This window comes from Zonotrichia leucophrys, chromosome 2 (genome assembly GCF_028769735.1).
Source record: "Zonotrichia leucophrys gambelii isolate GWCS_2022_RI chromosome 2, RI_Zleu_2.0, whole genome shotgun sequence".
Taxonomy (NCBI): domain Eukaryota; kingdom Metazoa; phylum Chordata; class Aves; order Passeriformes; family Passerellidae; genus Zonotrichia; species Zonotrichia leucophrys.
The window spans coordinates 132,014,417-132,040,866 of NC_088171.1; the positions used below are offsets into that span (position 1 = coordinate 132,014,417).

The 26,450-nt window shown below is 44.0% G+C and overlaps 1 protein-coding gene across 1 annotated transcript in view; it reads right to left on the reverse strand.

Moving 5' to 3' along the window:
- LOC135444585 (neural-cadherin-like) overlaps nucleotides 1-26,450 on the reverse strand; it is a 54,392-nt gene that overhangs the window by 25,804 nt on the left and 2,138 nt on the right. Inside the window, exons 2-13 of the mRNA XM_064706487.1 lie at nucleotides 15,534-15,728; nucleotides 14,863-15,088; nucleotides 13,331-13,535; nucleotides 12,843-12,954; nucleotides 9,114-9,363; nucleotides 8,076-8,218; nucleotides 7,569-7,741; nucleotides 7,055-7,223; nucleotides 5,188-5,358; nucleotides 1,706-1,878; nucleotides 1,455-1,622; nucleotides 287-536 (exon numbers count right to left, since the gene is read on the reverse strand). Coding sequence (XP_064562557.1) covers nucleotides 287-536; nucleotides 1,455-1,622; nucleotides 1,706-1,878; nucleotides 5,188-5,358; nucleotides 7,055-7,223; nucleotides 7,569-7,741; nucleotides 8,076-8,218; nucleotides 9,114-9,363; nucleotides 12,843-12,954; nucleotides 13,331-13,535; nucleotides 14,863-15,088; nucleotides 15,534-15,663 — 2,170 coding nt within the window. The 5' untranslated portion in view covers nucleotides 15,664-15,728. The remainder of the gene's footprint in view (nucleotides 1-286; nucleotides 537-1,454; nucleotides 1,623-1,705; nucleotides 1,879-5,187; nucleotides 5,359-7,054; nucleotides 7,224-7,568; nucleotides 7,742-8,075; nucleotides 8,219-9,113; nucleotides 9,364-12,842; nucleotides 12,955-13,330; nucleotides 13,536-14,862; nucleotides 15,089-15,533; nucleotides 15,729-26,450) is intronic.

Below are 26,450 nucleotides of genomic sequence, written 5' to 3' on the forward strand. Positions count from 1 at the left end.
CTAGATTTTTCCTCCTTTCGAAAGAAAATCTTTCTAAGTACCTTTACAGAACTACAGTGCTGCCTAAACATTCAAACAGCTCATTTTTGCACTATCACATCTCCACACTTGATGGCTGTACTTAGGAATTGCCTCAGGCAGACCTCTTTAATGACTGCAGAACTATTTACAGTATAGAAAATACAAAGTATTCTGAGGTGGCTTGGCATTTCATGGATGGTACCTTAATTTGTGGCATTATACTAAAAATAATAGGAATATTTTTCAGAACAGCAGCAAAGCTTACCTGTTATATTCACACACACAGTGGCAAAGGAAGCTAAAGGAGTCATTGCTACATTTTGTGCCCGGACTGTCAGGGTGAAAAACTTAGTAGTCTCAAAGTCAAGTGGTTCAGCGACTAGAAGAGAAGCAGATCCATCAGCTCTGTTTGGCTTCAGATAGAAACGAACTGGCATGTTAGTCTCTGGAACTTGACCCTCCTCCAGGTTATACGTGACCCTGGGATCACCAAGAGGGGATGTGGCTTTGATGGTCTGGAGAAGAAAAGAGCCACCACATACATTCATGAAGCACGAGGTTGCAAGTGTTGGGTGATGAGTTTGATGGCAGAAACACACACACATGTATGTTCTCCAAGAACATACTCACCTGTATGACTCGGGTAACAGACAAAACAGAAACATTTACAGAGCTGAGTTTTATTTTACAATATCTAGGTTTGGTGCAGGTGTTAAATCAACAAGAAATTTATCTGCCTGTAAATGTTCCAAGTCAGAACTGCAGCACAGCTATAGGAAATCCCTCCTCTCTGCTCCTTCCAAAGCAAAACTGATCCATAAGGAGACCATTTCTCCACTGAATTGTACATTTTACTCAGCAAGTTACAGAAGAAAAACTCAAACTCTTAATTGTTTCCAAGTGCTTCAATATTACATGCAGGAGGAGGAAGGCAGGAATTATGTGGCAATATACAGAAGACTAAGTCTTCTTTCCCTAAAGACCAAGTCTCTACTGGTTAAAAAGGAATTGGTTTGAGTTAGAAGAGCCCAAAGCAAACTATGTCACTCCATGCTCTTGTGCTAGACTGAGAAAACCTTTAAGAAAGACACAAGCAGATAGCACAGCCACTGAGGATGAGGATGGAGGAGTGAGAAGCTGGCTCTTGGAGGGAACACACAAGAATTTCCTTTTCTGGCAGCACATAAGTCTTGCTCCTGTGGAAGCACACCTTGAGGGCATTAATGTAAGAATTCACTGGGCAAACTGCTGCCAGCTGAAATGCCCCCCTATTCTGTGACAGGTACGCCTGGCAAACTTTAATGGGTACAGAGCAGTGAAGGCTCATAAGGGCACAGTGCAATGCAGCAAGGCTGCAGAGCAGGCATCTGTGAACTTCTGACATAGAGCACAACAGAGGAAGAGGGAGAGAAGTACTCAAGCTTTTAACCTACCACAATCCTGGTGTCACGAATGGTGTTTTCGGGGATGGTGACCCAGTAAGAGCTCTGTTCCCACTGTGGGGGCTGGCTCAGTGCACTGGTGACAGTCACCGTCAGCTCCACCGTGCTGCTTCTGTTCCCGCCGTCTGTGGCTACAATATAGCGGCTGATGCGCATTGTCTGGGAAACAGAGGCACAGGATGCTTGAAAATATTGCAATTAACCCTCTGCAACGGATTTGAGGGGCTGGACTCTCACATTACCTGGGGTAGTGGGCAATTCACGTACACCCAGCCTGTGCTGGGGTTGATCTGGAAGTATTCCAGCTGATGCTCTAGCATTGAGTATGTGACAGCAGCATTCACACCCTGGTCACTGTCGTGAGCTGCAACTCGGAGGAAACTCGTCCCCACTGGAGTGTCTTCGCTGAGGAAGTCTTTGAAAAGACAAAGATCCTGTCAGCAGGTCTGCTCTGCTTTAGCAGGCTGTATTTGTAAAGAAATACCCCTGTAAAACATCATTGTTCCCTTCATGGCAGATGAAATGTTTCTGTACTGAAGCAGGTTATAAAGTACTGTCACCAACAGTGTCTGCAGTCCTCTTTCAGCTTTCCCTTCCCTCTCCCCTGCCACGCTGGGTTTTTAAGTGAGCTGCTGGTGGTGCAGATTTACTGACACTGCAGCTGCCAGCACTGGTGCCACTCCAGGGTGGTGCCGGCAACCCCACAGCAGCTCACATGCCCACTGCTTTGGATCACAGCCCAGCCTGCTGGGCTCAGCTAATGATAAAAGCAGGTTGGTATCAAAGGGAATTCTGTGTGAATTGAATTAGTCTTGAATATGAGTGGTGCCAGCAGCACTGCCAGTGGGAGGCACTAGGTAATTGCAAAGCACAAAGACTCAGGTCACAGAAAAAATGCCTCCAGCCCCACAGTGTTTTGGAAAAACTGCCCAGGGCAAGGGCAAGGATCATTTTATGTATGTCTCTTTCCTTAAGTTTCACTCCCTGTTCCCAGAAATCCACCTGTGTCAGAGGTCGTGTCTTTCTGCCTGTAGTTCTAGAGAGACCAATCCTTTGAACCTGCTCACGCAATTGTCATCTAAAAATCTGCTGGCAAAGTCATGCATTTGAAGAGCCCACTGCACAGAAGAATAATTAATTTTGTCTTCCTAAGGCCTGATTTCTGGAAGGGACACCAACAAAATGATGGGAAATCATGAGCAGTCATTTCCTGCTCCCCTCCACTCTGTGAAGCACGGTTTCATATGAAACCATCACATCCCTGCTGTCTGTGTCTCTTCCACACTCATCTTTACATTGCACTGATTTTTGGTCCAGCTCTTCCCTCTGTCCTCAGCCATCCAGTCCCAATTCCTCTTTCAAGTAGCTATGTGTGCTTGCCTGATTGTGTTTTTGAGCTGTTTCCCTGTACTAAGGCTCCACCAGCTCAGGGTATTAAAACTGACTGTGGGGAGGCTGTTGCAGTTGGGTTTAGGCAACCCAGTCTGTTAATTTGTGTCGTGTTCAGAAACTATTTAATATCTTTGATGTCCTTTATATGTGTGTCCTTTAGCATTTTTTGATGTGGGATAATCAGAACTGCTTATGGAGCAGTCATGTTTTCTGTTTTGGTCTTCTCCTTTAATGTCTACAGTGTGTAGTAGTGGAGCAGTACAACTTTAAACAGCAGCAACCACTTGCTCTATAAGCAGTAATTTGAGATTTAATTGGCTTCACTTGTCCCTGTGCCATTTAATTGTCCTGGGATTCTTGTCTTTGGTATGTCAGTGACAGACAAGTAACAGACAAATCTCACAAGAGATTTACCAGCACTAAGATAGATTAATGAAAATTGAATTAACTGCCATAAATCACTGTAAAATTCTCCTTTTTTGTGTTTAGGCTTGTGTGTGTGTGTGTGTGTGTATTTATGCTGTCTTTAACAGCCAAATTCAGTTAAACTGCATTGTAATAAAAAAGACAAAGTTACTTGGAAGGGTGGTAGTCTCTCATTTCAGGTGCTTTGCTTGCTTCTGACACAACTTTAACGTTTACTGTACCATCCCTACTACAGTTTAGCATTTCTTTAATGTCTGTTTCGCAGACAGATGATAAGATGCATGGTTAAATCAGGAATTTAACCAACATCCTAGTGCTGAGAGTAAAGAACCAGCAGTTTCCAGGATGAATAGAAACCTATCACTAATGGCCTTTGATCTTGTTAGGGAAAAAGCTATTTTTAATTCTGTGACGTTCAAGCATTGATTACTTATGTAGAGACACTGGGAAAGTGCTAGGCATAAGGTGACCTCGTTATCTGCAGGTTTGCCATCTCAAACAGCTGCCTTTCTTCAGAACCTTTGCCAGTACCCTCTGTTCATGAAAAAAGAAAAAAAACCTGCCGGTTTCTCAAAGTGCTGAAGCCACCATAATTACAAATGCAACCTCTCAGCTTCACAGCTTTTGAAAAAGAATCCTGGGCAGTTTCACCTGAAGGATATGTGTGATGGTGGAATAAAAGGTTCATCTTGGCACAAACATTACCTCTACATCAGGGACTGTCTGCTCCACTCAAAAATATTTCTCTCCAGAAAGATCATTCCTACTCAAATTCTCAGTGCTGCTTTGGCCAGGTTTGCAGAAGACACTGGTAAGACTGTAGAAATGGCTATTCCAAATCTACACATTTTAATGAATTTGGCACTTAGAATTAGTCACTACAAGATACTTTAAAAGGTGCAACACAATTTTCCTTCTGTCCTTGTACATAACTTTGAGATGTGGATGTACATTTATCATATTTCCCAGCAGGTCACTTCTTGTTAAACTCCTAAAATATAAACATCCAACTTATTTTTGAATCCTTCGAAAATGCTGGCATCTGTGATGTTAAAGACAATTTTCTTATAAGCTATCTTCATTTTAATAGGGCATTGGTCACTGCTTTGCCCTCCATGACATTTCCACACAAGTGGCAAAAAAACTCCAAAATGAAGCTGTTGGCAGATGCATCAGCAACATTTTTTTTTTCCACTTTCAAGCAATTATGCAAGGAAGGACCTGTTCCAGTCCAACAGCTAGAGATTATACTCATGACTTGTGGATGACATTAAATGTAGAGAGTCCAAGTGTAACGAAATGCAGGATTCTACTGGAGAAGCATCAAGTCAAATTAAACAAAAGACTGATGTAAAGCATATCATGTGGGGATGAAAAAGGGAATGTCACCAGGTCAAATGGGAAAAGCTAGCTCAGCAGGACAGACACAGCAGGCATTGGCTCCCAGCCAAAGGCAGCCTAGAAACCATGGATTCTGTGCTGTTTGACAAGACATAAATGCCACTTCAGTCTATTCAAACAGAAATATCATGCTACAGAGACACAGATGACAATTGTACTTGTGGTCAGGGTTGATGATTTCCGAGCTAGGATGTCATGTTTTGTTTTGGGACATCAAATAAAAATTCAGCGTGGAAAAAAGCTGGGCAGAGAAAAGCTGCAGAGAGAAGGGATCAGACCTGCCTCATCTGTAGGAGTGAGTATGTAAATGTTTTTAAGAGAACTGCAGTGACTAAAGAGCACTGGTTAATTCTGCTCATTCCTACTGATGATGGGTTAAACAGTAACTGCCTTAGTGGGAAACAAAGGAAGCTCGGTCACCTAACAGACTGACCGCTGTTACAAGGAATAACCTCCTAACAAGGTTCCCGTGGCAGCACTGGGACAAGCAGCTGGGAACACTCACACTGGTAGCGGCTGTTCTCAAACTTGGGCTCGTTGTCGTTGAGGTCGGCGATGAGCACGGTGAGCTGGCACACGCCGATCAGCGGCTCCCGCGCCCGGTCCGTGGCAGTGACAGACAGAGTGTGCTCCCGCTGCTGCTCCCGGTCAAAACTCTGCGTGGTGGTGATGACTCCTGCCAACACAGACACTCCTGTGCTGCCGTCACAGCCTCAGGACTGGACCTGCAGAGAGCAACCTGCACATCTCCTGCACAAAAGGAAGCTCTGGCTGCGTGCAGCACAGCCGTGAGGCTCGATCCTCACCGACCCTGCAATGCATTCTTGGACTAGACCGGTTCCAGTTCTCTTGTCTGTCCTCACATGCCACCTTTTTCCTGCTGCCCTGATAAGAAGCTCAGTCTGAGTATCTTGTTATCTCATGGTTCATGGAGCACAGGACTTTCTCCTTCTCATTGAAGAGCCTCTCTAGGCTTAGACCAAGTAACTGAATCAGCTCATTATTACTTGAGGAAGAGTCACAGCACAGAAGATACAAGCGACATGACCAAACTAACCTCTGCTACAGGAGTTGGAGGCTGTCTCATTGAACAGATTAAAATTGGGTAAAATCGTATAGTGGATAAACCAAACCATTTTCTCCAAATCCTCATGTTTTCCTCCCTACTAATGAAGTCTCTCCCTGTCTCAGCTATTTTCTTCTGGTTAGCAGATTTCAAACTGACCTTCTTGAGGCCACTTCTAGATCTATTTTTCTCCCTATGCTCGGAGTTCTTCAGCTGTGTTGTAGTCCTTTCCAATCTCCTGCACAGTCCTGGAGATAACAATAACAATCCCGTTTTCCTATTTTGACTATAGAAACATCAACAACTATATAACATCTTCATATGAAATAAATCGTTTATAAATACATCATTGCCCTGTTCTGGTATGAGAGTTTTGCCTGCAGTGCACTGGATTTCCTATTTGTGCATGAAATGAGAAATAAATTGTGGCCACATCATAGGGAAGAATAAAATTAACCTGCAAAAATCACACTTTCTGCTCTGCATTCTTACAGCTACCCTTGATCCAAATAAGAAGGTAAGTGATACAGAATACATTTTTATCTTCTTATTGAACTGGGATGGTTTCCCTATTTAATTTGCATTTGGAACCCTCAATATAAGAAGGATGGGGATCTGTGAATCCAGAAGAGGGACATGAAGATGATCAGAGAGTTGGAAACCTCTCCTGTGAGGACAAACTGAGCTGGGATTTTTCAGCCTGGAGAAGAGATGGTTCCAGGGAGACCTTACAGCACCTTCCAGTACCTAAAGGTGGTTTACACAACATCTGGAGAGGGTCTGTGGGCATACAGTGATATGACAAATGGCAATGGCTTTAAAATGAGGGAGAACAGGTTTAGATCAGGAAGAAATTCTTTACTGTGAGGGTGGTGCGACACTGCCCAACACAAGTTGCCCAGGGAAGCTGTGGAAGTGTTCAAGGCCAGGTTGGATGAAGCATTGGGCAACCTGGTCTAGTGGAAGATGTCCCTGCTCACAGCAAGGGTGTTGGAAATAAATAATCCTTTAGCTCTTTTCCAACCCAAACCATTCTATGCTACTATGATTTAAATCACTTCAACCTTCATTAAATCTAATCTAATCTAATCTAATCTAATCTAATCTAATCTAATCCTATCTAATCGATGTGCATGGGTATTTACATACCCTGAGCATTTTCCAGTGTTTATCCTATAAACTGTCACAGCTAACCCTGCAGTTACATGGTAAGCATGAGCCCACATGAACATACTGATACAGAGGCATTTTTATTACAATACAACGTACAATTTTCATTTTTTCTCAGTGACCTAAAGCTACTGACCTGTGTCTGGATCAATGCTGAAGCCAAGGGAAGCTCCATCTCGGTGCATGAGCCCATACTTCACCTCTCCATTGATGCCAAGGTCTGCATCATAGGCTTCCACCTGCAGCACACGCGTGCCTGGAGGCTGGTTCTCCAGAACCCAGGTGCTGTCACTGTAGTAAGCGCACTAAAAACACACCCAAACATCCGACCCTAAATGTTACACAGAGTCACGTGAATCTGCTGCACAGTGTCAATATTTCTTCCAGCAGGTCTGGGAAAAACTTGGAAGGAAATCACTACTATTACTTATGCACACAAAGAAATCAATCTCTAAGGGAGAGGAAGGGAAAAGGAGGATGAAGATTTTACACTTCCTCTAGGAAGAGAATTGTCTTCTGTTCACTTACAAGTTCATTCTGCTCTGCACACACAGACCCTTCAGCCCACCAGCAGCCACCAGCAGCAATAGAGATTATTACCCCAGTTATAGTTTAGATGGGAAAAGAGTATCTGCAGAAAGACATCTCACCTCTCTAAAGACAGGCTTGTTGTTATTAACGTCATTAATTCCTACAATAACCTCAGCAAAACTGCTCAGAGGAGTGGGTCCCCCCGAGGCATTGTCATCTATGGCAGTGACATTCAAGGTGTACTGTGGCCCTTTCAGGCTGGGTGGTGGGTTTCTGCGGAGTTTAATGATACCTGAATTTGGAAGCATAAAGTGTCATGTTAATTTACTCTGTAAACACACAAAATCAAGTGAGCATCACATTTCTCTGAACAGTTACTGTATTTTGGTAGCAAAGCACAGTAACTGTTCATGTTAGTCTGCACAGGCTTGGACGAGGATCCCAAGTTTTGGCTGATAGTTAAAGAACAACCATCATATCAAAGAACTAATGCTCACTGATACAAAGCTTTCCCATCTGCAGATTATATAAATATGGAGCTTTCTTATGGTTCTTGAGACACAGGTGGGGCAGAGTCAATTGAGATTAGACAGTAAATACCTGAGTTCTAAACCCTCTTTCCTTACCTTTCTGGCTATCCAGCTCAAAGTTGCCCTCCTCATTGCCCCCTGTAATCAGATAGAGCAGCCCGTCCCCATCAGGGTCCTCTGCCCGAACAGTCGCCACCAAGGTGCCGGGACCAGCATCTTCCGAAAGGAAGGTCCTGTAACTGATGGACACAAGGGAGCAATGACAGCACACAAGTGTCAGAATAACCATCACCCTCTTAACCATCAGCAACAGTATGAACTCACTATGAATGGCTTTTTAAAACTTCGGGCATGCAATCATGGAATCTTAAATTGGTTCAAGGTATGACTTAGGTCTTCTTTGTTCAACATTTGGTACTTATTTTAGGATTGTAATCCTGTACCTTTGGTATACATAATTTTGAAGGATCCTTTGGAGTGTAAAAATGTGCACCATAATAAGTTGTACTGTAAAACAGGATCATCTATCTACTAAAGTTGAGAAAAAGGACTAGTATCTGCCATGCAGTGTTTCTTATGCCCCTATATATTAATGGAAAGCATTAGATACTACAGAGATGAATGTAAAATAGTATTAAATTTTGTAAATAAATATATGTATGTTTTGTATTTAAAATATGTTCAGACTTCAAAATTGTGCAAAGAATAGAAATTGTCTCGATTGAGGACAGGAAAGAAAAGGAAGTCTTAAAGAAGCAGGAGCTCATGAAATTAGCTTACAATACAATCTTTTGGTGCTAAAATTAAATTTTAGTAGTAGTTTGCTAACTACCATATTTTTTTGTCACCTATTTATATATGGATAATCACTTTGAGACCTAGGAGTCAACACAGTTAAAATCATTCCCTGTATAGACAGGTCTTTGATTCATTCTGTTCTCTCTCTATAAAGTCAATATACTGGTATCACAAATGATGTATTTTTTAATACACAATCTAGAAATGAAAGTCCAACTCCTAAAGCCTTTCTATATAGAAATTACCCTTCAGTTTCACTGGTATTTACAGGGGCACAAAGGTTACATGTCAGACCAGCACCATTTAGGAGCAGGGCAGGGGCTGAGGGTGCCTTACAGGGCCTGGGAGAAGACGGGAGCCTCGTCATTGACGTTGGCCATGCGGATGCGCACAGACGCCGTCCCCGTGCGAGGGGGGTGTCCTCTGTCCACAGCGATCACCACAAACTCGTACATGTGGTTGGCTCGCTCAAAGTTCAGCCTCTGGTTAGAATTGACGACCCCGTGACGTGTGATGGAAAAATCAGTGCTCTGGATGAAGTAAGAGATCTCAGAGTTGGAGCCAGAGTCGCAGTCAGTTGCAAGCACTGTTAGAGAGCACAATTAACAGAACAGTCATACTGCAAAGGAGGTTTGGTTATGCTGTTTACCACCAAGCCAACTCTGGTTTTTTGTCAGTTTTTGAGAACAGGCATCACCTAAATCTGTTTCATCCATAAAAGGTTTTTTTGTTGTTTTGTTTTTGTTTTGTTGTTGTTGTTTTTTGTGGTTAGCATCTGGGAACTTAGCAGGAGGCTGGGAGTGAAAAATCAAAACAACTCTTCCCTCTGCTCCAAGTGATCTCAGTCAGGTGAATTTGCAAGAGTTGTGATCCCAGCACTGCACAAAATGCTTTGCACAAATAGCAGTCAACGCTGGTAATTAGCACGCAATCAGTATGCACGTTGGTTAACATTATCAGTCATAAACTGGCTCCTCGCTCTGGTTCCAGGAATGCTATGTTCAAATTCAATTAGCTCCCAGCCAGTTATATACTTTTTAATTACCTGGCGCTTCAAGGTACGAAGAGTGATTAAACATTCCTCCCCAGTAAGTGTTTATTCAGTACACTGAGCGTCCCATCTGCTCAGGAGCAGCAAACCAGCACAACAAAGCATCAAAAGTGATTTTTAAGAGCAGAAGCTCACCTCTCCAATTACCTTGCAGTTTTTCTAGCCTAACAACGAGGCTTCACATCATTCCCACACTGTTAATAAACAAACTCCTTATTCTACCAGTAGGAACCAGATGCAGCCACAGTGGCAGCCTTGTGGAAGCAGAACAGTGATTGCAGTGCGTGGACATCCCAGCAAACAGCTGCAGCACCATCCACAGAGGGGTGGCAGAAACAACCTGCCTCTATCAGAATACTAACTCAAAACAGGAAAAGAGCAGAAAATTATTTCAAAAGTATACTGAAGAACTGCTCTACTTAGTTGCAAAAAATTTCAACTGCATATGCCTATGGAAAGTTACTCATCTTTGTTTACAAGGATATTTAGAGTGGTTCTAACATTTTGTTAAAAATCTCTCCAAATCCCTCTGTGAATAAATGTTTATGTTACAGACTACAAAATCAAGGGTTTTAGTGTTAATCACTCTTTTGCTGCACTGACAGACAAAACTCAAAAACTAAAAAGACAGTGATTTTAAACTGTCAAATATAGTGGTTAAGTATTGTTTTTAGAAAGGCATGCAGAATGTGAAAAACTTTTTTGATTTGAAAAATTCAGATTTAATCTACAGCCATTAGTGAGCCATTTAACCACTCACAGAAATACATTCTATGTGCTTAACGATATGCTTCTTTTCCCCCAGATGTTTTCTGGCAAATAGGGAATGTGGCACTTTCTTGTACATGACAGAAACATGCCTTACTTCCCAATAGTACCTGAGAATCCCATTCCCTTCCATTTTGTTCCATCCTGGAAAATGGTGTGCCTTACAAAGGATATTTTAAAGATCATATGCCAGGCACAAGCAGCTCTGTGCTGGCTTTGCACATGTTCTGAACTAGCTTAGTGCGAGATAACTCTGGCTCGGAAGCTGACTGAGCTGCCAGCTACAGCTCCAAGCCTTGTCCTGCTGGCACAGTGATGCAGCTGTTTGTGAAGGTTTGTGGGTCATTCTGAGGCTGCAACATCCCATCCCTCAAGGAGCTACAGTGAGGGTAAGAGCTCTTTGTCTTTTTTTCCTGAGACACTTGCCTTGGCAGTCAGAGTTAGTGGCCTGTTGCAGTGTGTTTTAAACTTCCAGGTCCCTTACCCAGGTGTACCAATACCCTCTTCCCCTACCCCCCCTCGCCCCCTTGCTGAGTGAGTCCTGTCAATCAAGCTTAACATTCCAACAAGGCGTCGTGTGGTTGGTCAAGTTCAAAGGATGCCCCTCAGGCCCAGAGGTCATTGGCCTGTCTAGGTGTCCCTCGTCCCTTGACACCCTGTCCCTCCCACCTGGTTGGTGGCTCACCTGTCCCCTCCCCTCCCCCTGAGCTTAAAAGGTGAGTCCGGCCATGCGGTCGGCGATTCTGTTGGAGCTCTTCCCAAGATTCAGACCCCTGTAACCATGGAATAAACCACTGGATAAACCCTCCAGCAGAATCCTCTCCTTTTTTCTCTTCACCTTCGCCTGAAGTCTTCTTCCTGAGGTAAACGGAGTTCCTAACAAGCCTGGACTTGTTCAGTGCCCAGCTGCAATCACCAGCAAGCTAAAGGTGTCTCTGGGGTGATACACCACAGCTGCCGCCTTTGGCTCAGCGAGGGTCAGACTGGCCCAGGCACAATCTAACTGGTAATATTGGGACCAATATTCCAATAGTGGCCCAGGTCTCATCCTGCACAGGGTACAGCTCCCTTGCAGCCACCAACAACCCTGCTCAGCCTTCCACAGCAAGTGAGTCTTCACACACCCATTTCCACTGACTGCCACTATACTTCCACCTCACATTTTCTTTTCTAAGATGCTCTTTCTCTTGAAACGTACCCCATGTGGCAAGACAACAACGTGGGATGCAATTGCACAGCTTTGACATTCTGCTTGCTTTGGACATGGGGCATATGTGGTTTTCCCCACAAGTGGAATTCTGATGAGCTTTACAAGTCCTCTGGACAGAATAATATTAATCTCTTTAAGGAGAATCACATGCTTAGGAATTTTAAGATTTGGTTATTCTGATAAATTTCTTTCTTCCCAAGAGTAATTAAATCTAAAAATTAAGTCTGACAAGCTCTGAACTCTCTTTGCAAATGTTTAGAGAAAGCAGGCCCTGCAGCCCCCTTACACAAGGGATGCTAAACTTCTTATCACCTCCGCAACCTGCAGAGTTCAGCTCCAGCTTTGGGAAATTTACATTTTCATTTTTTTGCTAAGTCTTGCCTTGGCACATACTCATTTCTCAGAGTCCATACCCCCTGAAGTCTTTTATCAGCATACCATTTTAGCTTCTAAAAATGTCACCTGTGCACTCAGGGTTTATATGCAAGTGACACATGGCCATGTTAAAAACAAACATGGGATGATGACTGGTAAGCCATAACCATAAATTTAAGTTCACAGACTTTCAAAATATTTTTCCTTTAACACTTTGAAAGTCAGTTACACAGCATTAATGCCTATTTGACAAAGCAAGCTGCCCATTAAAAAAAGCCCAGTTTTTTTTCTTAACACATTAAGGAAAGTAAAACTAATTGTAGCTGCTTCTGGCACACAAAAAGATGACCAAGATGAGTTAAAAGACAGCTACAACATTTAAAGGAAATGAAGTCACTTCCTATCAGCTGCTTTAACTGCCCTTGGATAGCACAGGATCTCTCCTTGGGCACAGCACAGTGATCCTCACCTGAAGACACTCACAGCTCTACTTCCAGGATAGCTAAGAGTCATCCCCAGACTGCCAGGACAGCTGCCACCCACACCTTACCAAGGCAGTGCCTGTGGAAGAGAGCACTTCCTCACGGCCAGACCATGGAAAGGTAACAAACTATCGGGTCTGTGGCAGGACTGAAGTGACAGGCAACAGGATGGTCCCCACCTTGCAGAAGAGATGTGCCAACGGGAATGGTTTCGGGAACATTGTCTCTGCTGTAAATGGAGCGCTGGAACTCAGGGGAACAGTCGTTTTCATCGGTGATATGGACCATGACCTGAGGAAAAAGGACACACTGAGAGTGGATTTTAGCTCTTACACTGCTAAAGGAGCACCTCTTTCTGGACACTGCAGTGGCACTCAGTGCTTTTGCTGCTGTCCCATCCTTACACCTCTGATGCTATTCTTCTCACCCTACTCCTGGAACACAGACAAGTGTTTTCTCCTCCACTCCCAGGATGGGAGGCAAAGCCAAAGAGTACTAACAAGAGGTTTTTGCAGAGCCCAGATGTGAACCCAGGTCAGAGCCCAGATCTCTGCCTGTACTACAAGGCTCCCTGCTGCCCAGCATCCTCACTGGGCTATCCATCTGTGTAACTGGTCCTGGAGCAAGGGCTGGCAGACCATGGGTAGGAGTGAAGAGATTCCAGTACCTCAGTCACACTGCTGAGAGTGCTCTCAACTTCCATGGCTTTCAGAAGGAGGTGGTAGAGGTGGTGCTCGCTCTCGTAGTCCACGGGGTGGGTCAGGCTGAGCTCTCCACTCTCTTGCCTCACCCGGAACAGCCCAGAGGGGTTGGTCAGGAGAGTGTAGGAAAGAGGCTGGCTCTGGAAAGAAACAGCCTCAACAACTGCTACTCTGCAAAGAACGAGAAAACAACCTTTGCTTCAAAACAATACCAACAAAAGCTGTCTCCTCAGCAGCTAGAGGAGGATGGGATGAGGAAAGGTGTCTTGCTCACTCTCTGTCAATGTTTGGCTCAGTTTTGTATCCAGACTGGAAACCACTTTTGCTACAGGGAGCTCATCTACCTTCTCTTCTCTCACTAAACTTATTCACCGATATAGTAGTGCCGAAATAAAAACCCATTTCAACCCCCACTAACACTAAAACATCTTTTCCTTCCCTATTGTAGCCTTTGAAATGACAGCACTTATTCCTGAATAACTGAGAAACTGGTTTACCCCCAGTTTCTCAGTTATTCAGGAATACGTGACCTACTACACTTCTGAGTTTCTCTGTAGTTGTATATTTAGAAAAGAAATGGGTTTAGACATGGATGGGAAACCCATGGAGCACAGGGCTTTCCAGATCCTGCTGTCCACCTTGGCAGGATATCAAAGGAATATTTACCTCCCTACTGTGACTTGTGTTTTGAAGCTCCACCTCTCACACCAGTCTTTCACCAGCATAATACACTTTTAGCTCATCTCACTGAAAGCTCCTGTGAAGTAGAGAAATTTCCCTCCTCCTTCTCATACAGTCTCTCTTAAGGATTAGTGGCACATCTCCAGCAATTTTTTCCTAGGTCATCAGTTTATTTTGAGGTTTCCTGCTCCTTAGAGGCCTTATGGCACTGTTCCACCTGCTCCTTAGAGGCCTTAAAGCCCATTCTGCTCTCAAGTAGGTGAACAGTGACAATAAACCCAGAGCCAGCTTGAGAGCATCTCCCCACTGTGGCTTGGCTTTGCCACTCTCCGTGCAACAGCAGAGCCCCTTGGAGACTGAGCTTTACCTATTTGCACTTCACACTGCTGCTGTTATCTCAAGAGTCTGGCAATGACTTGTCATTCTAGAATTTAAATACAAGTCAAACAGGACACAAACAACTCCAGATCTGGTTAATTAAAAGACTATTTTTCAAGCATTTTTTAAAATCACTAGGAGATGCATAGCCAGTAGTTTGGCTGTTCTAATTCACGATGCAATGCACTAAAACCCCAAAAGCATTAAAATAATTCCAGCATCCCAGAGTACATGTGCCACATGGAGACTCATGTCATACTGGAGAAACATCAAAAAAGGCATAATTTCTTTTAGAAAATACAACATTCTTTTTAAAGTGTGATAGACAAATGCATATGCATGGCTCTAGGAAGCAAATCACAACAGTTTCACCCTGTTGTGCTCTGTGAAGCCCCTCTCAGACTGCAGGGAGGGAGTCACCCAACCAAGCACAACTCACTTTTCTCCTGCTGGAGTGTTTTCAGGGACAAACACGCTGTAGGACATGTTAGTGAACTGCGGAGGGCGGGAGCCGGCCAGGATGGAAACGGAGGCATAGGGGCTTCGGTTGCCCTGCTCATCAGAGGCTTCCACGGTCACCACGTACTCCTTGTTCCACGTCAGAGGCAGACCAGTGGTCATGATCATGCCAGTGTCCTTATCCACTCGGAATCGCTCGTCACCACCTACCAACACAGGCACAAAGCTGCTCTGAGACGTGCCCCACAGCAAGGACATTGGCACCTTCACCATTTCAAAGTAAGCCATCCTCAACTCATCCACCTCTGTCCTTGGATGCACTTCTTTCTACCTTTCCAGTTGTCCACCTTATCTTTCACACACACTGTTTTGTTGACCAGCAGTGTAAAAGAGACAAGAACAAGTAAGAAATGGAGCCTTAAACTAACAGTAAAGGTGCCATCAATTTCAAAATAAGCAAAGAAAATGGCAAGAAGAAAGATTCCCATTCATGTAACTTTTACTTAACAGCACTTCCAGCTTCTGTTTGCTGTACTTGTTGTATCTTTAAGGATTCCCCATGGGAAAAAAATTACCCATGAAATTGTAAACTTGGTAAGAAACATTTGCACCTAAAGAGAATTTCACCTTTTGTTTTCAGACTGGCCCTACCTGCAGTGAGAGCGTAGGTTACGGCAGCAGAGGCGTTCTCAGGGCTGCTGCAACGCGCCGTGAGCTGGTAGACGAGCGCGCCTTTGCGCGCATCGGGGTCGACGCGCGCCAGGTACGGGTACGGGTACATGGCCCAGGACAGCAGCTCCTCCTCTGGGGCAAGGAGGGTCACGTGGCACAGGTACCAGTCATCATCTGCAAAACACACACGCACTTCCACACAGCTTGGTCTCCAGCTTAATGCTAAGATCTTATCCACCAGTATCTGTAAACAAACTGAGAAGGAAGCTTCCACTGCAAAGGACATGTAGAGATTTAATCACACTATTTTTTACCTCTAGGGAGACCTATATTCAAGCCTTTTTAATTCACAGTGAGTCACTAACAGATACTAAAGTTATGTATGGGATTCTTGAAGAAATTTTCCTAAGCACATTTGTGTTCTAAAAGTAGCCTTAAGATTTGACTTCAAATTAAAAAGAATATATTATGGAATGTAGAGAATAAAGTTGAATAAAAAGAGAAACTACCTGTAGAAAGGGGTATGTAGAAAGGTACATAGGAGAAAGGTACATTTTCTGCCTGTTAAATTATCATCACATACTTCAACAAACTGCATTGAGGTTGCAGGTCTGCTAAGGGCTGCACCACTACACAATGAAACACCCACCCAGGTGTGTGTGTGTCTCATACAGGAAACCCTTCAACTCTGCCTTCAGGAAGGCCATTTCACACAGGATGGAAGAAGGAGCACATGGACAAAACCAGCACCAAAAGCCAGAAATTCCAAACAATTTTAGGTGTGTGTCTCAGGGATGTGATACTAAATAAAAGGCTACCCACAGACAGACATTCCCTGACACACCAGACCTGTACTTACAAGCAGCCTTACCCTGCAGTAAAAATACGGGCTAGACAAATTTCCCAGAGATAATTGTTTCCAGGAAGGAAAAAACTTTACTAAATTTTTGTGGGGTTTTATAGTATTTAAAATCATTTAAGACATGGTTTCCTAAGTTTTCTTATATAACATGGTTTCTGGTTTTCTCATGTACCAGCACTGATTACAGGAGAACATTGGTTCACTTTTTTTTCTCTGTATTGCTGTGTAGGACAAGGCACAACCCACAGCATGAGGTAGTAGCTCATAAGAGCAGCTGGAGCAGCCACTATTTTATCTACACCCAAGAAGGAGGGTTGGCAAATACAGGTCCTAATTCAGCCTGTTACAGACAGCAATTTTGCTAGTAAAGGGATGAAAACTTGTAGGCATGAACATTTAAAGATATTTTTGTTCATTTACTGGTCTAATTCAGGCAGTTCTAATTTCTGCAGAGATTGAATGTCTAGTCAAGTATTTTTCCCATACAGTGAAACTTGGAGATTTATTTTAAAAATTGTGATTATACAGATTTTTCTTAATATTGCTCCATGTAGGTGATCCAATTTCTAAGTGCCAATGAATAATGAGGTCCTAAACCTGCTGCAGGTATTGTAAAACCCACCAAAAGTCAGCAGTAAAACAGAGATTTATGTTTTAAAAAAGACAGACAAGGGAAAAAATTTCACTGAGTTCAGGACAGCATGTTGGGGAAAAATATTTGTGTTGCTCAAATTAACCATAATTTTCTGTACTTTGACAAACACTTCACCTTACCTCTCTATGAAAGGTGTATTTAAATAGAAACATAGAGGAATTTAGATTTAAAAAGACTCTAAGACCATCAAGTCCAACTGTTAACCTGGTACTGCCAACTTAACAACTAAACCTGGGATTCACCATCCCTGGAAATGTTGAAAAGGCATGTGCACATGGAATTGAGGACATCATTCAATGGTAAAGATGGTGCTGGTGCTAGGTTGACAGTCAGACTTGACCATCCTAAAGGTCTTTTTGAACCTTAAGAATTCTACAATTCCATGAAACCATGTCCCTAAATGCCACATCCACATGTCTTTCAAATCCCTCCAGGATGGTGACTCCACCACTTCCCTGGACAGCCTGTTCTAATGCTTGGCAACCCTTTCTGTGAGAAATTTTTCCCCTAATATTTACTCTAACCCCCCCCGGCACAACTTGGGGCCATATCCTCTTGTGCTACCACTTGTTACTTGGGAGAGGAGACAGAGCCACTCCTGGCTTCAGCCTCCTTTCAGGCATTGCAGAGAGCAATAGAGTCACCCCTGGGCCTCCTGTGCTCCAGGCCAAACACCCCCAGCTCCCTCAGCCTCTCCTCACAGGACTTGTGCTCCAGACCCTTCCCCAGCTCCGCTGCCCTTCTCTGGAAATGCTCCAGCCCCTCAATGTCCTTCCTGAATTGAGGGCCCAGAACTGGACACAGCACTCGAGGTGTGGCCTCACCAGAGCCCAGTACAGGGGGACAATCCCTGCCCTGCTCCTGCTGGCCACACTATTGCTGACACAGGCCAGGATGCCATTGGCCTTCTTGAGCACCTGGGCACTGCTGGCTCATGTTCAGCCCTGTGACACTTAACAAAGCCTCAGATCACAGACTGATGGGATGGGTGAGGGTGGCAGGACCTCTGGAGGGCATCTGGTCCAACCACTCAGCTCAGGCTGGGCTGCCCAGAGCTGGCTGCCCAGAAAAACGTCCACAAGGCTTCTGAATATCTCCAAGGAAGGAGACTCCAAAACCTCCCTGGGCAATCCAGTGAACTAAAGTTCTAGGGGCTGGATTTCAAGAAAGACATGGACCAGTTGACAAGTGTCCAGAGAAAAGCCAAGAGCATAACCAGAAAGAATGCCCTTCAAGAGAGGGGAAAAGACCTGGAGATTTTCAGGAGACTGCAAGAGACATGCAAACATTGATATAAGAGGCTAAGGACTAAGGTATGAAGTCAGTCAGCTGTTCTGTAACCTGCAAACCAAAAAATAACTAGTTCTTATTCTGAAGGAAAAGACTGGCATTAGATGTTGGGCACAGAATCCCTCAGCATGTTTTTAAATGTAAGGACAAGGGAGCCCTTGACAGTGGCCAGAAGGGTGAGACAGCCTCCACCACTGAGTCTTTAAGACCTGACCAGACAAATATCTGCTGGCAATCACTTTGTTGTGACCAAACCCGCCCCTAGGCAGGGGCACAGAACCAGCAAGACTGTTAAATCCTTTCCATCACACAATAATCTCCCTGCCCTTCAGCTTCTGCATCTCATTGATTTTTGAGGCATATATGTCCACATGTCACTCATTCCCCTGCAGCTTCAAGGAACTTCTAACATAAACATTCTTTGGAGTTTGTGTTTTATCTTTGCTGTTTGCTTAAGGGTAAGAAGTGAGAAAAGGAGTGAATGGCAGTCTACAAACATCCAGCACCACACATGAAAGGAAAAACGTGCGATGAAGCCAAACCTGGAGGCTGTAGTACAGCAGCAGGGGTAATAAACTTCAGCTATAGGGTGGAATATCTTTCTGCAGCTGAGACCTGGCTCACTCCTTCAGGCCCTCAGAATTTATTTCAGATTTTCAGACTTAAAGCTGTTTTCTCCATGCAAGTAACAAAATTTAAATTGAAGCAACCTGCAAGCATGCTGACAAAACAGTCCAGGTTATATCTATATAGATCAGAGCTCTAATTCTAGCAAGGCATAAATGGAAGAAAATATAGTTACAAAGAACAGATTTTATCAATTCAAGTCCAAAACCCTAAAAAAGCAGTGTTGAACATGGTCTGGAGACTGATAAGAGGTCAGTCAAACAGCACTGATTAACCCTATTTTCCCTAATTTCCCCTATCATGCAGAAAGAGCTGTTCAGAAGCAGCACTATGAGTAGGGACATTTCTGTTCTGGTCACTCCCCTTTGCACACACACCAGGTGTGAGAAACCCAAGGATTTTAAGGTGTTTCAGACACATGGCAATCAGATACTGTGTAAAATTATCACACTGCCTTGAAACAAGTCAGTGAAACAAAACCAGCCTTGACAAAGTAGAGTTTTTCCCCAGAAATGCATTGGGTTTTCAACTGTCATAGCTGCAAAGGCATTAACAGATCAAGCCTCTGAAATCAATAGTGGTTTATTTTGTTCCTGACACAACCACAGCATCCTATTAAATCAGAATGCAACATCACCCAGTGATGTTGCAGTTCACCCAATTTTGTCAATATGAATTATCCACTGCAAGAAAGGAAATAATCAGGAAACCAGACTAACAACAGGATGGCCTGGCCTCTGCACCACACATTGGAAAGAGTCTTGGTAAGATCAGTCTGGAAGAGACCACTAAGGAGTGCTGATTTTCCTGGAGATACTGGTGTATCCACAAGGCTTCAGCTTTACCTCCTGCTTACATCCAAAAAAGACATGTAAACAAAAGGGATGCCAATCAATCACCAGTTAAGAGCACCCTAAGTAAAATGTTAGGATGTAGCAAGTGCAGGAGTGGGGGGAATGAAGAGATGCTAAGCTTGTGTCTTGGAGGGCTAAACATTATTCAGCAGATCAGAGCACATACACCTACACCTTCCTTGGACAATAATATGAAAGCAAAGAAAGAACTGGAAAGGGTTTGGAAACTGCAAGTGGCTATTCTTGCAAGCCTGTATCAATTTCAGTCCTTTGATCATTTTGTTTCCTCCCTCACCAGAAGGAGAGGAGAGGAGAGGAGAGGAGAGGAGAGGAGAGGAGAGGAGAGGAGAGGAGAGGAGAGGAGAGGAGAGGAGAGGAGAGGAGAGGAGAGGAGAGGAGAGGAGAGGAGAGGAGAGGAGAGGAGAGGAGAGGAGAGGAGAGGAGAGGAGAGGAGAGGAGAGGTCTTTTCCTAAGATTAGAATTAGAGCTGCACTGACTGATGTGGGTTTGAGGGGACTAATGCCGGAAAATTAAAAACTAAAAAGTGTGCATAAAAAATGGCAGTTTATGTTGTATTTCTATCCCCTCAGGCAAAAAGAATCATTTGAATTGAAAAGAGAGAGTGTGGTATGTGAAGAAGAGTCTGCAGTGCCCAGGCTGGAACAGAACCCCAAGGTGGGATGCCTGTAAAGCCCCCACTGTGCTGTCAGGTCACAGCACGAGTCCTCAGTGCAGGGCAGGACATCAGGAGCATCGGCTCATCACTGAACCATGGCCAGGAAATCTACACCTGAGAAATGCTTAAATGCTAAACCTCCCTTGTCATCTTCAGGACCATAGGTATAATCTACTTGGGCATATTTAAACTTAACCCAAAATTTCTTGTGGCAGTACTTGGTCTTTAACCAGAGTTCATCATCACTTTCTGAATTGCTTTTTTCCCCCTGCATTTTAATGATATCATTAGTGACATTTCCACAGTCATGCTGTCCACTGTGCCACTCTGTCCTGCCCAAGGGGCTTTCAAATCTGGTGGTAAATTATTCCTACAAGCTCAAACATCAGCAGCTGGCCAGAAGAGGAGCATCCCCAATAAAGGTATGAGGTAAAGGAGAAAACAGCTTGGACTTGGACTTGAGGACTAACCCAGTCACCAGCACCTATGATGCTCATGCCTCTGCCCCAGCATGTGCTGTCACTCCCCCAGGAGAAGTGCAGGGGCATCAAGAAACTCTCACAGAGGGGACAGCCTTCACAACACAGATCTCACCCTCAAAAATGAAGGCTTACTTTTATGAATTTCTTTTCCCCAACTCCCTTAAGAAAAGTTGTATGGGACCACCTTTAGTGCAGCTAGTCTGCTGTCATGAACATGATGGGTCAGCTCCAACTAAAACATTGATGAGAGATTCCTGGGTGTGATGCTTTCAATAATTAACAGATTTGGTGTCTCACAAGTACTCCTAAGGTTTGGGTACAATGCCCAGGAGTAACATGTTCCTCTGCAACATCCTAGGGCACCGACTGGACTCATGTTGGACCAAGCAGTGAGTACTGTGTCCTGAAGGCAAGGTAATACCCTCACCATCAGTTCTGGAAATAGGACTCTTTATTTGCTTGGAAGTTCACAAATCCCTGCAGGAGCCTGGGATAAAGAGCCCACAGCCCCAGCACACCTGGGCAAAGGGACTGAGCCAATTGCCTCAGCTGAAGCTGTGCTAATTTCCATTTTCCCTCCTCAGTTAACCACAACCAGCAAGCTTGAAAAAGCAGCCTATAGAGATCATCTTGCATTATACCTATTACATATTTCTTAATAGACACCAGCACTGGGACACATTTTCTATGTACACACACCCTAACCCAGCTTAGGAGGCAAGGTCTTGCTTTCCTCAGTGCTGCCTCGGGACTCACCCAGTGGGACCACCAGGCTGAAAGGCAACTGCAGGTGCCACTGCACACATGCACAGCAAAGGAAAACCTTCAGCCCATTTTTCCCTTTCTGTGTGAGTGCACAGCTGCAGGGGGTACCTCCATCCTACGGGGTGTCTGAGAACCACAGCCTTTGTCAAGCACCAAAGATCATTTCCCCAGGCAATGACTGCACACCACGGGAAGAGCTGCAGGCAGTTATAGGAACAGGCCTTCAAAATCCATTGGATTTTTACTGCCACCCCATCATCTTGCCTGTGGTGTCCTCCTCTAGTTTTTCAAATCTGTTTTAATTTTGTTGTCTGTTTCCAGAGGAAAGCTCTGAGCACCCTCAGACCTGTGATTACAGAAGTAGCATTTCTGCCTCAACCCTTAAATCCACTGTATCTGCCAAGAGCTGCTTGTTACCACACAATCAGGAGAATTAGAAACACAGCACCACAGAAAAGGTAGGAGGCACAACAATTCACAGGATCTCAAAAGCTTCCATATAGCAGAATTCCATATAAAACAAGTTTTTATTACGGTTTGCCATGTTGACAGCTGACTAATCCTCAGTAAAAGTGTTATTAAATACTATAAAAAATATATTATTTGCAGGCACATCAGTAGACGAGGAAGTCAGATCACACCAACACAGTAAGAGGAGCTGAGGAGTCAACAGCACAGAGGGCATTTGGGGGCTTTTTTATGGCTTTTAAAGAAGTGCAGTAAGAGACAGCTACAATCATGTCTTCTTGTCATCCTACCCAGCACATTGCTCTTCCTCATTGAAGTAGCACTTATTAAGTTTAAAGTATTTTGTGTGGGACATTAAAAAAAAAAATTGTTCCTGAGAGGCTGTAGCAGAGTCTGGGTTAGGAATCACTTTGCTTTGATGTTCAGTTTTCCTGTGGAAAAACTACAGGCATTTATCAGCTGTCCTTTAACATAGTTAAGTCTCTTCTCCCTGAAGGTTTTTCAAACATTTTAAAAATAAAAAGTTGCTTGCTGAAGCTTCATGCAGTAAGAGCTATTCCTATGACCATACTTAGAGTCTATTAACTTCTTTCCAAACACTTAAGAAGTTCATGCCACCAGCAAAACACAATCATTTTAGGACAGCAAATGTGTTTGATATGTACAAAAAGATGCCAAAAAGCTTTGCAATATTAGCTTTACCCCTTTGTCCCCCTGGGTGCAGTTGTGAGGAGCAGCTCAGACCCAGCAGCACTCGTTTGGAGCAGCAGCCCCCAAAGGAGCTCTCTGCTGGCTGCTCTCTGTGCCCTCAGAAATGAGGAGGTGAAGTTGCTAGGTTACCTTTCACTTTTCCTTTTGTTCTAGATTTCTAAACAGATCCTCTTGCACAGGCATGGCCCTTGGCAATTTGCTGCTCTCTCTCCCAGATCAGTGTCTATGCCACATGGGGTTTCCACCCATAGGAACCAATGGCTCCTTACTCTGTTATCATCCAGCACTGCTTTTAGGGCATTCCATCAGCAACATTCATGGCAGAAACAGAATTCCAAGTCCTTTCCATCAGCCTGTTTGGTCAGGTCAGGTTTTTAAAGGCTTTTCCTAAACGTTCTCCTTTAACATTTTCTTAACCTTTGGGCAGTTTCCAGCACCAGGCCAACCTCAGAGGCTGCAGCAGCCAAGGTGTGCTGCTGTGGCAAGGAGCCCCCAGTGCCTGCCCCAAACAGCAGCTGTGAAGGCACTCTGCTCTCTGGGGAGGGCAGAGCCTTGCAAGCCCTCTGGGGACACACAGCAGAAGGAAGCTCAATTCCCCTTCAGCCATGGTCCCAAAGAGAGGGCTTTGTGCACATTCTCCATGGGGAGCTAACATGAGTACCCTGCCTGAGCAAACGTGGCATGTGTGAATTTTGGGGCTCCCATGTGTAAGGCAGGTGTGTAAAGGCAGCCCCAGGTCAGCTGGCTCCTGCCAGTAAATGAAAATCAAACACTGCTGGGCCCTGCACAGTGCTCCTGGAGTGTGAGACAGCACCAGGAGCATGCAGGGCTGTTTCTGGCATTGTGCAGCTTTGATCTGGGTCTAAAACCAGATTTTTAAAAGCCTTCCTGCTGTTGAAATGTAATGAAACTCAGAAATACTAAATCATAGTCTGTATAAAAGGATTCAAGATGCTAATCTTAAGAATAAAGGGCTGAATGTTCTATTTTTAAGGTTTCCCACTGCTTTTCTCTCAAATTTGTTATGATAGAGGTTTTCTCATGGTTTAAATAGCTTGTGTAACTTACAAGAATTCTTGCAACATAAGCTTTACATTTACCTCTCCAGTTCTAAGCTTTTTGTAGGCTTCTCAAAATTAATAACTTTGTCAGACATTCTTAAGACTAATTTATAGCCTCTGGATCATTATGTATGTTTTTGTTTGTTTTTTTTTTTTAACAGCAAGGTTTTCCCAAAGATATTTGCAGACATGGTAAAGTAATAACCTTCATCCCAGAGCTTGCTCTTTCATCCAGTGAGCCCTGGCCATTAAAGTGGTTTCATGGGTTAAGCGAGGTAAGCTTTTTCTGCTAGTACCTGAATTTGGAGGCACACTAATGGCATCCACAGATGGTTTTAATCAGTCTGATACCAGGAGGAAACACCCCCCTGACCCCCAGGAAAAAGAAAAAAAAAAAAAAAGAAAAGGCAGCATATAATGTGACCTCAATAGCTGATCAAGTCAAGTTTGTGTTTCTGGAGTGAGACTTATTTTCTAAAAATGTCAGGAGGTGCCAGGAAGCAGTAGGACATTTCTGGCTCTGTTGCAAAAAGAAAAAATAAAAAAGATCCCCAAACCTAAGCTATGTCTTGCTTTGAAATCACAGCCAGCAACATATATTAATGACTTGTCAGCTTTTACAAAAGCTGTATTACATAGATTGAAAGGTTTCTCTTACCAGCAGGCATCCTGGTGGAAATTTCCTAAGAAAATAGAAGGGACTCAAACCACATATTCTTTCCATGTACAGTATTTACAGGAATGTCAAGATCTGACAGGAGCCTTTTTAAAATGCAGTTTGCTTCCAGTGAGCCCTTGGAGTTCAGCACTGCTCATATTCTACCATGAGACACTGCACTGAAGGAACTGCACTATGCTACAGCCTCCTGTAGTGGAGATTTAACTCCACTTTAAGATTTAAGTCAGATTTAACATCCATCTCCTTGGAATTCACTTACAGTAGTAAACAGTTGCTATCCCACCTGAAAGAGAGCAGGGAATGAGGTATCCATCTCACCTCCAAAGCCAGGAAAATACTGAACAGCCTTGCAACTGTCTTACTCACTTCAGTCTAAAACTACCTGCGGCTGTTCACCCCTCTCTGATGCCCTGAGGCATCCCAGAGTTAAGAGGCAGCTAACACTGACCCTTTAACCTTTCAGGGCACTGCACACACATGGCAGGGGAAGAGATTTGTCTTGCCATGCTTTTGCTGAGTTCCTACTGTTGCCAAACAAAATTACCCTCTGCAGATAATGGAGTGACTTCCTACACAGTTATTTTCAGTTAGAGAGGATGTGGGGTGTATCCACAGTGTGAGTGTGTGCAGGAACATGGACATCTCCCACTGGGGCTCACTACTCCAAGCCAAGGCAGCGTGCACTCTGCAAGCCCTTTGTGACGGGCTCTGAAGTTTAAAGAAACAAAAAACCAAACCAAAAAACAAAGCCAAACCAAAAACCAAACCACCAGAAAAGCCTTCAAACCAAACCAGAGAACTAAAAGTCTTCTAGAGTTGGAGAACAGGGGTATGAAGCATGATAGACAAAGTCTTAAACCTCAGACTTCCCCACAGTGTGAACCAGTACCCATTGCCAGCATCAGAGAGGGCAGCTGAGGGGGCAGAAGAGGAAACAGCATCTGTACATCTCACCCTGTGTAAATTGGTATGAGAAGGATGAAAACCTGTGTAGGTACTTGTAGGTGTGCATGAAGAGAGGCAGACATGGGAGAGAAAGGGAACTTCAACTCTTTTGCACCACCCCCAGCTTTCCATGCTCTGGCCACACACTGTTCTGATGGTGCAGTCAGTGTTTCCAGGATGTGAAATGTACCAAAACAAAATCTGGATGAGAAACGTTGGGTCTGCAACTCGTACCTTTGTATTGATGCCTTAAGACTTAGCTTTCATATATTTCAGATTCTGTACTGCTTTATTGTATAACTGTGAACTTCATATAAAGTGTTAGCAAGTTCTCCTCACAGTTTAGTGAGACAAAACAATCCTTTTCCAGCCTGAGAACCAAGGACACCATTGCAGCTTTGGTAAACAATTCACCATTGTTTACCAAAAAGTGTAAACAATGGTGAATTGAAGAAAGCAATCTAGCAGGATGGGACTTCTTGTTTAAACTCCAGGTCCTATCCATAACCATCCATGCACAGAGCCCAGAACAGCAAAGGTTTGACAGACAGATGGAGGCTGTCAGATTCCCAAAGAAGATGCAAAGTGCTCCGTGGAGGTAAATAAGACAAGCCACAGAAGTTGTGCCAACATCTTTACCATGTTTCACAGTCCACATACCACGTGTATATTCAGTGGGAGAACAGCTGTGTTTTCACAGTGCCTGCTACAGGGTCCCCACACACAGATGGCAGCCCCCTCCCTATCACTGCTGAGCACTGGGAAGATTCAGAAGGCTTTTGTACTGTGCACTCAGCTTTATTTCAGTGTTTCAACTACAC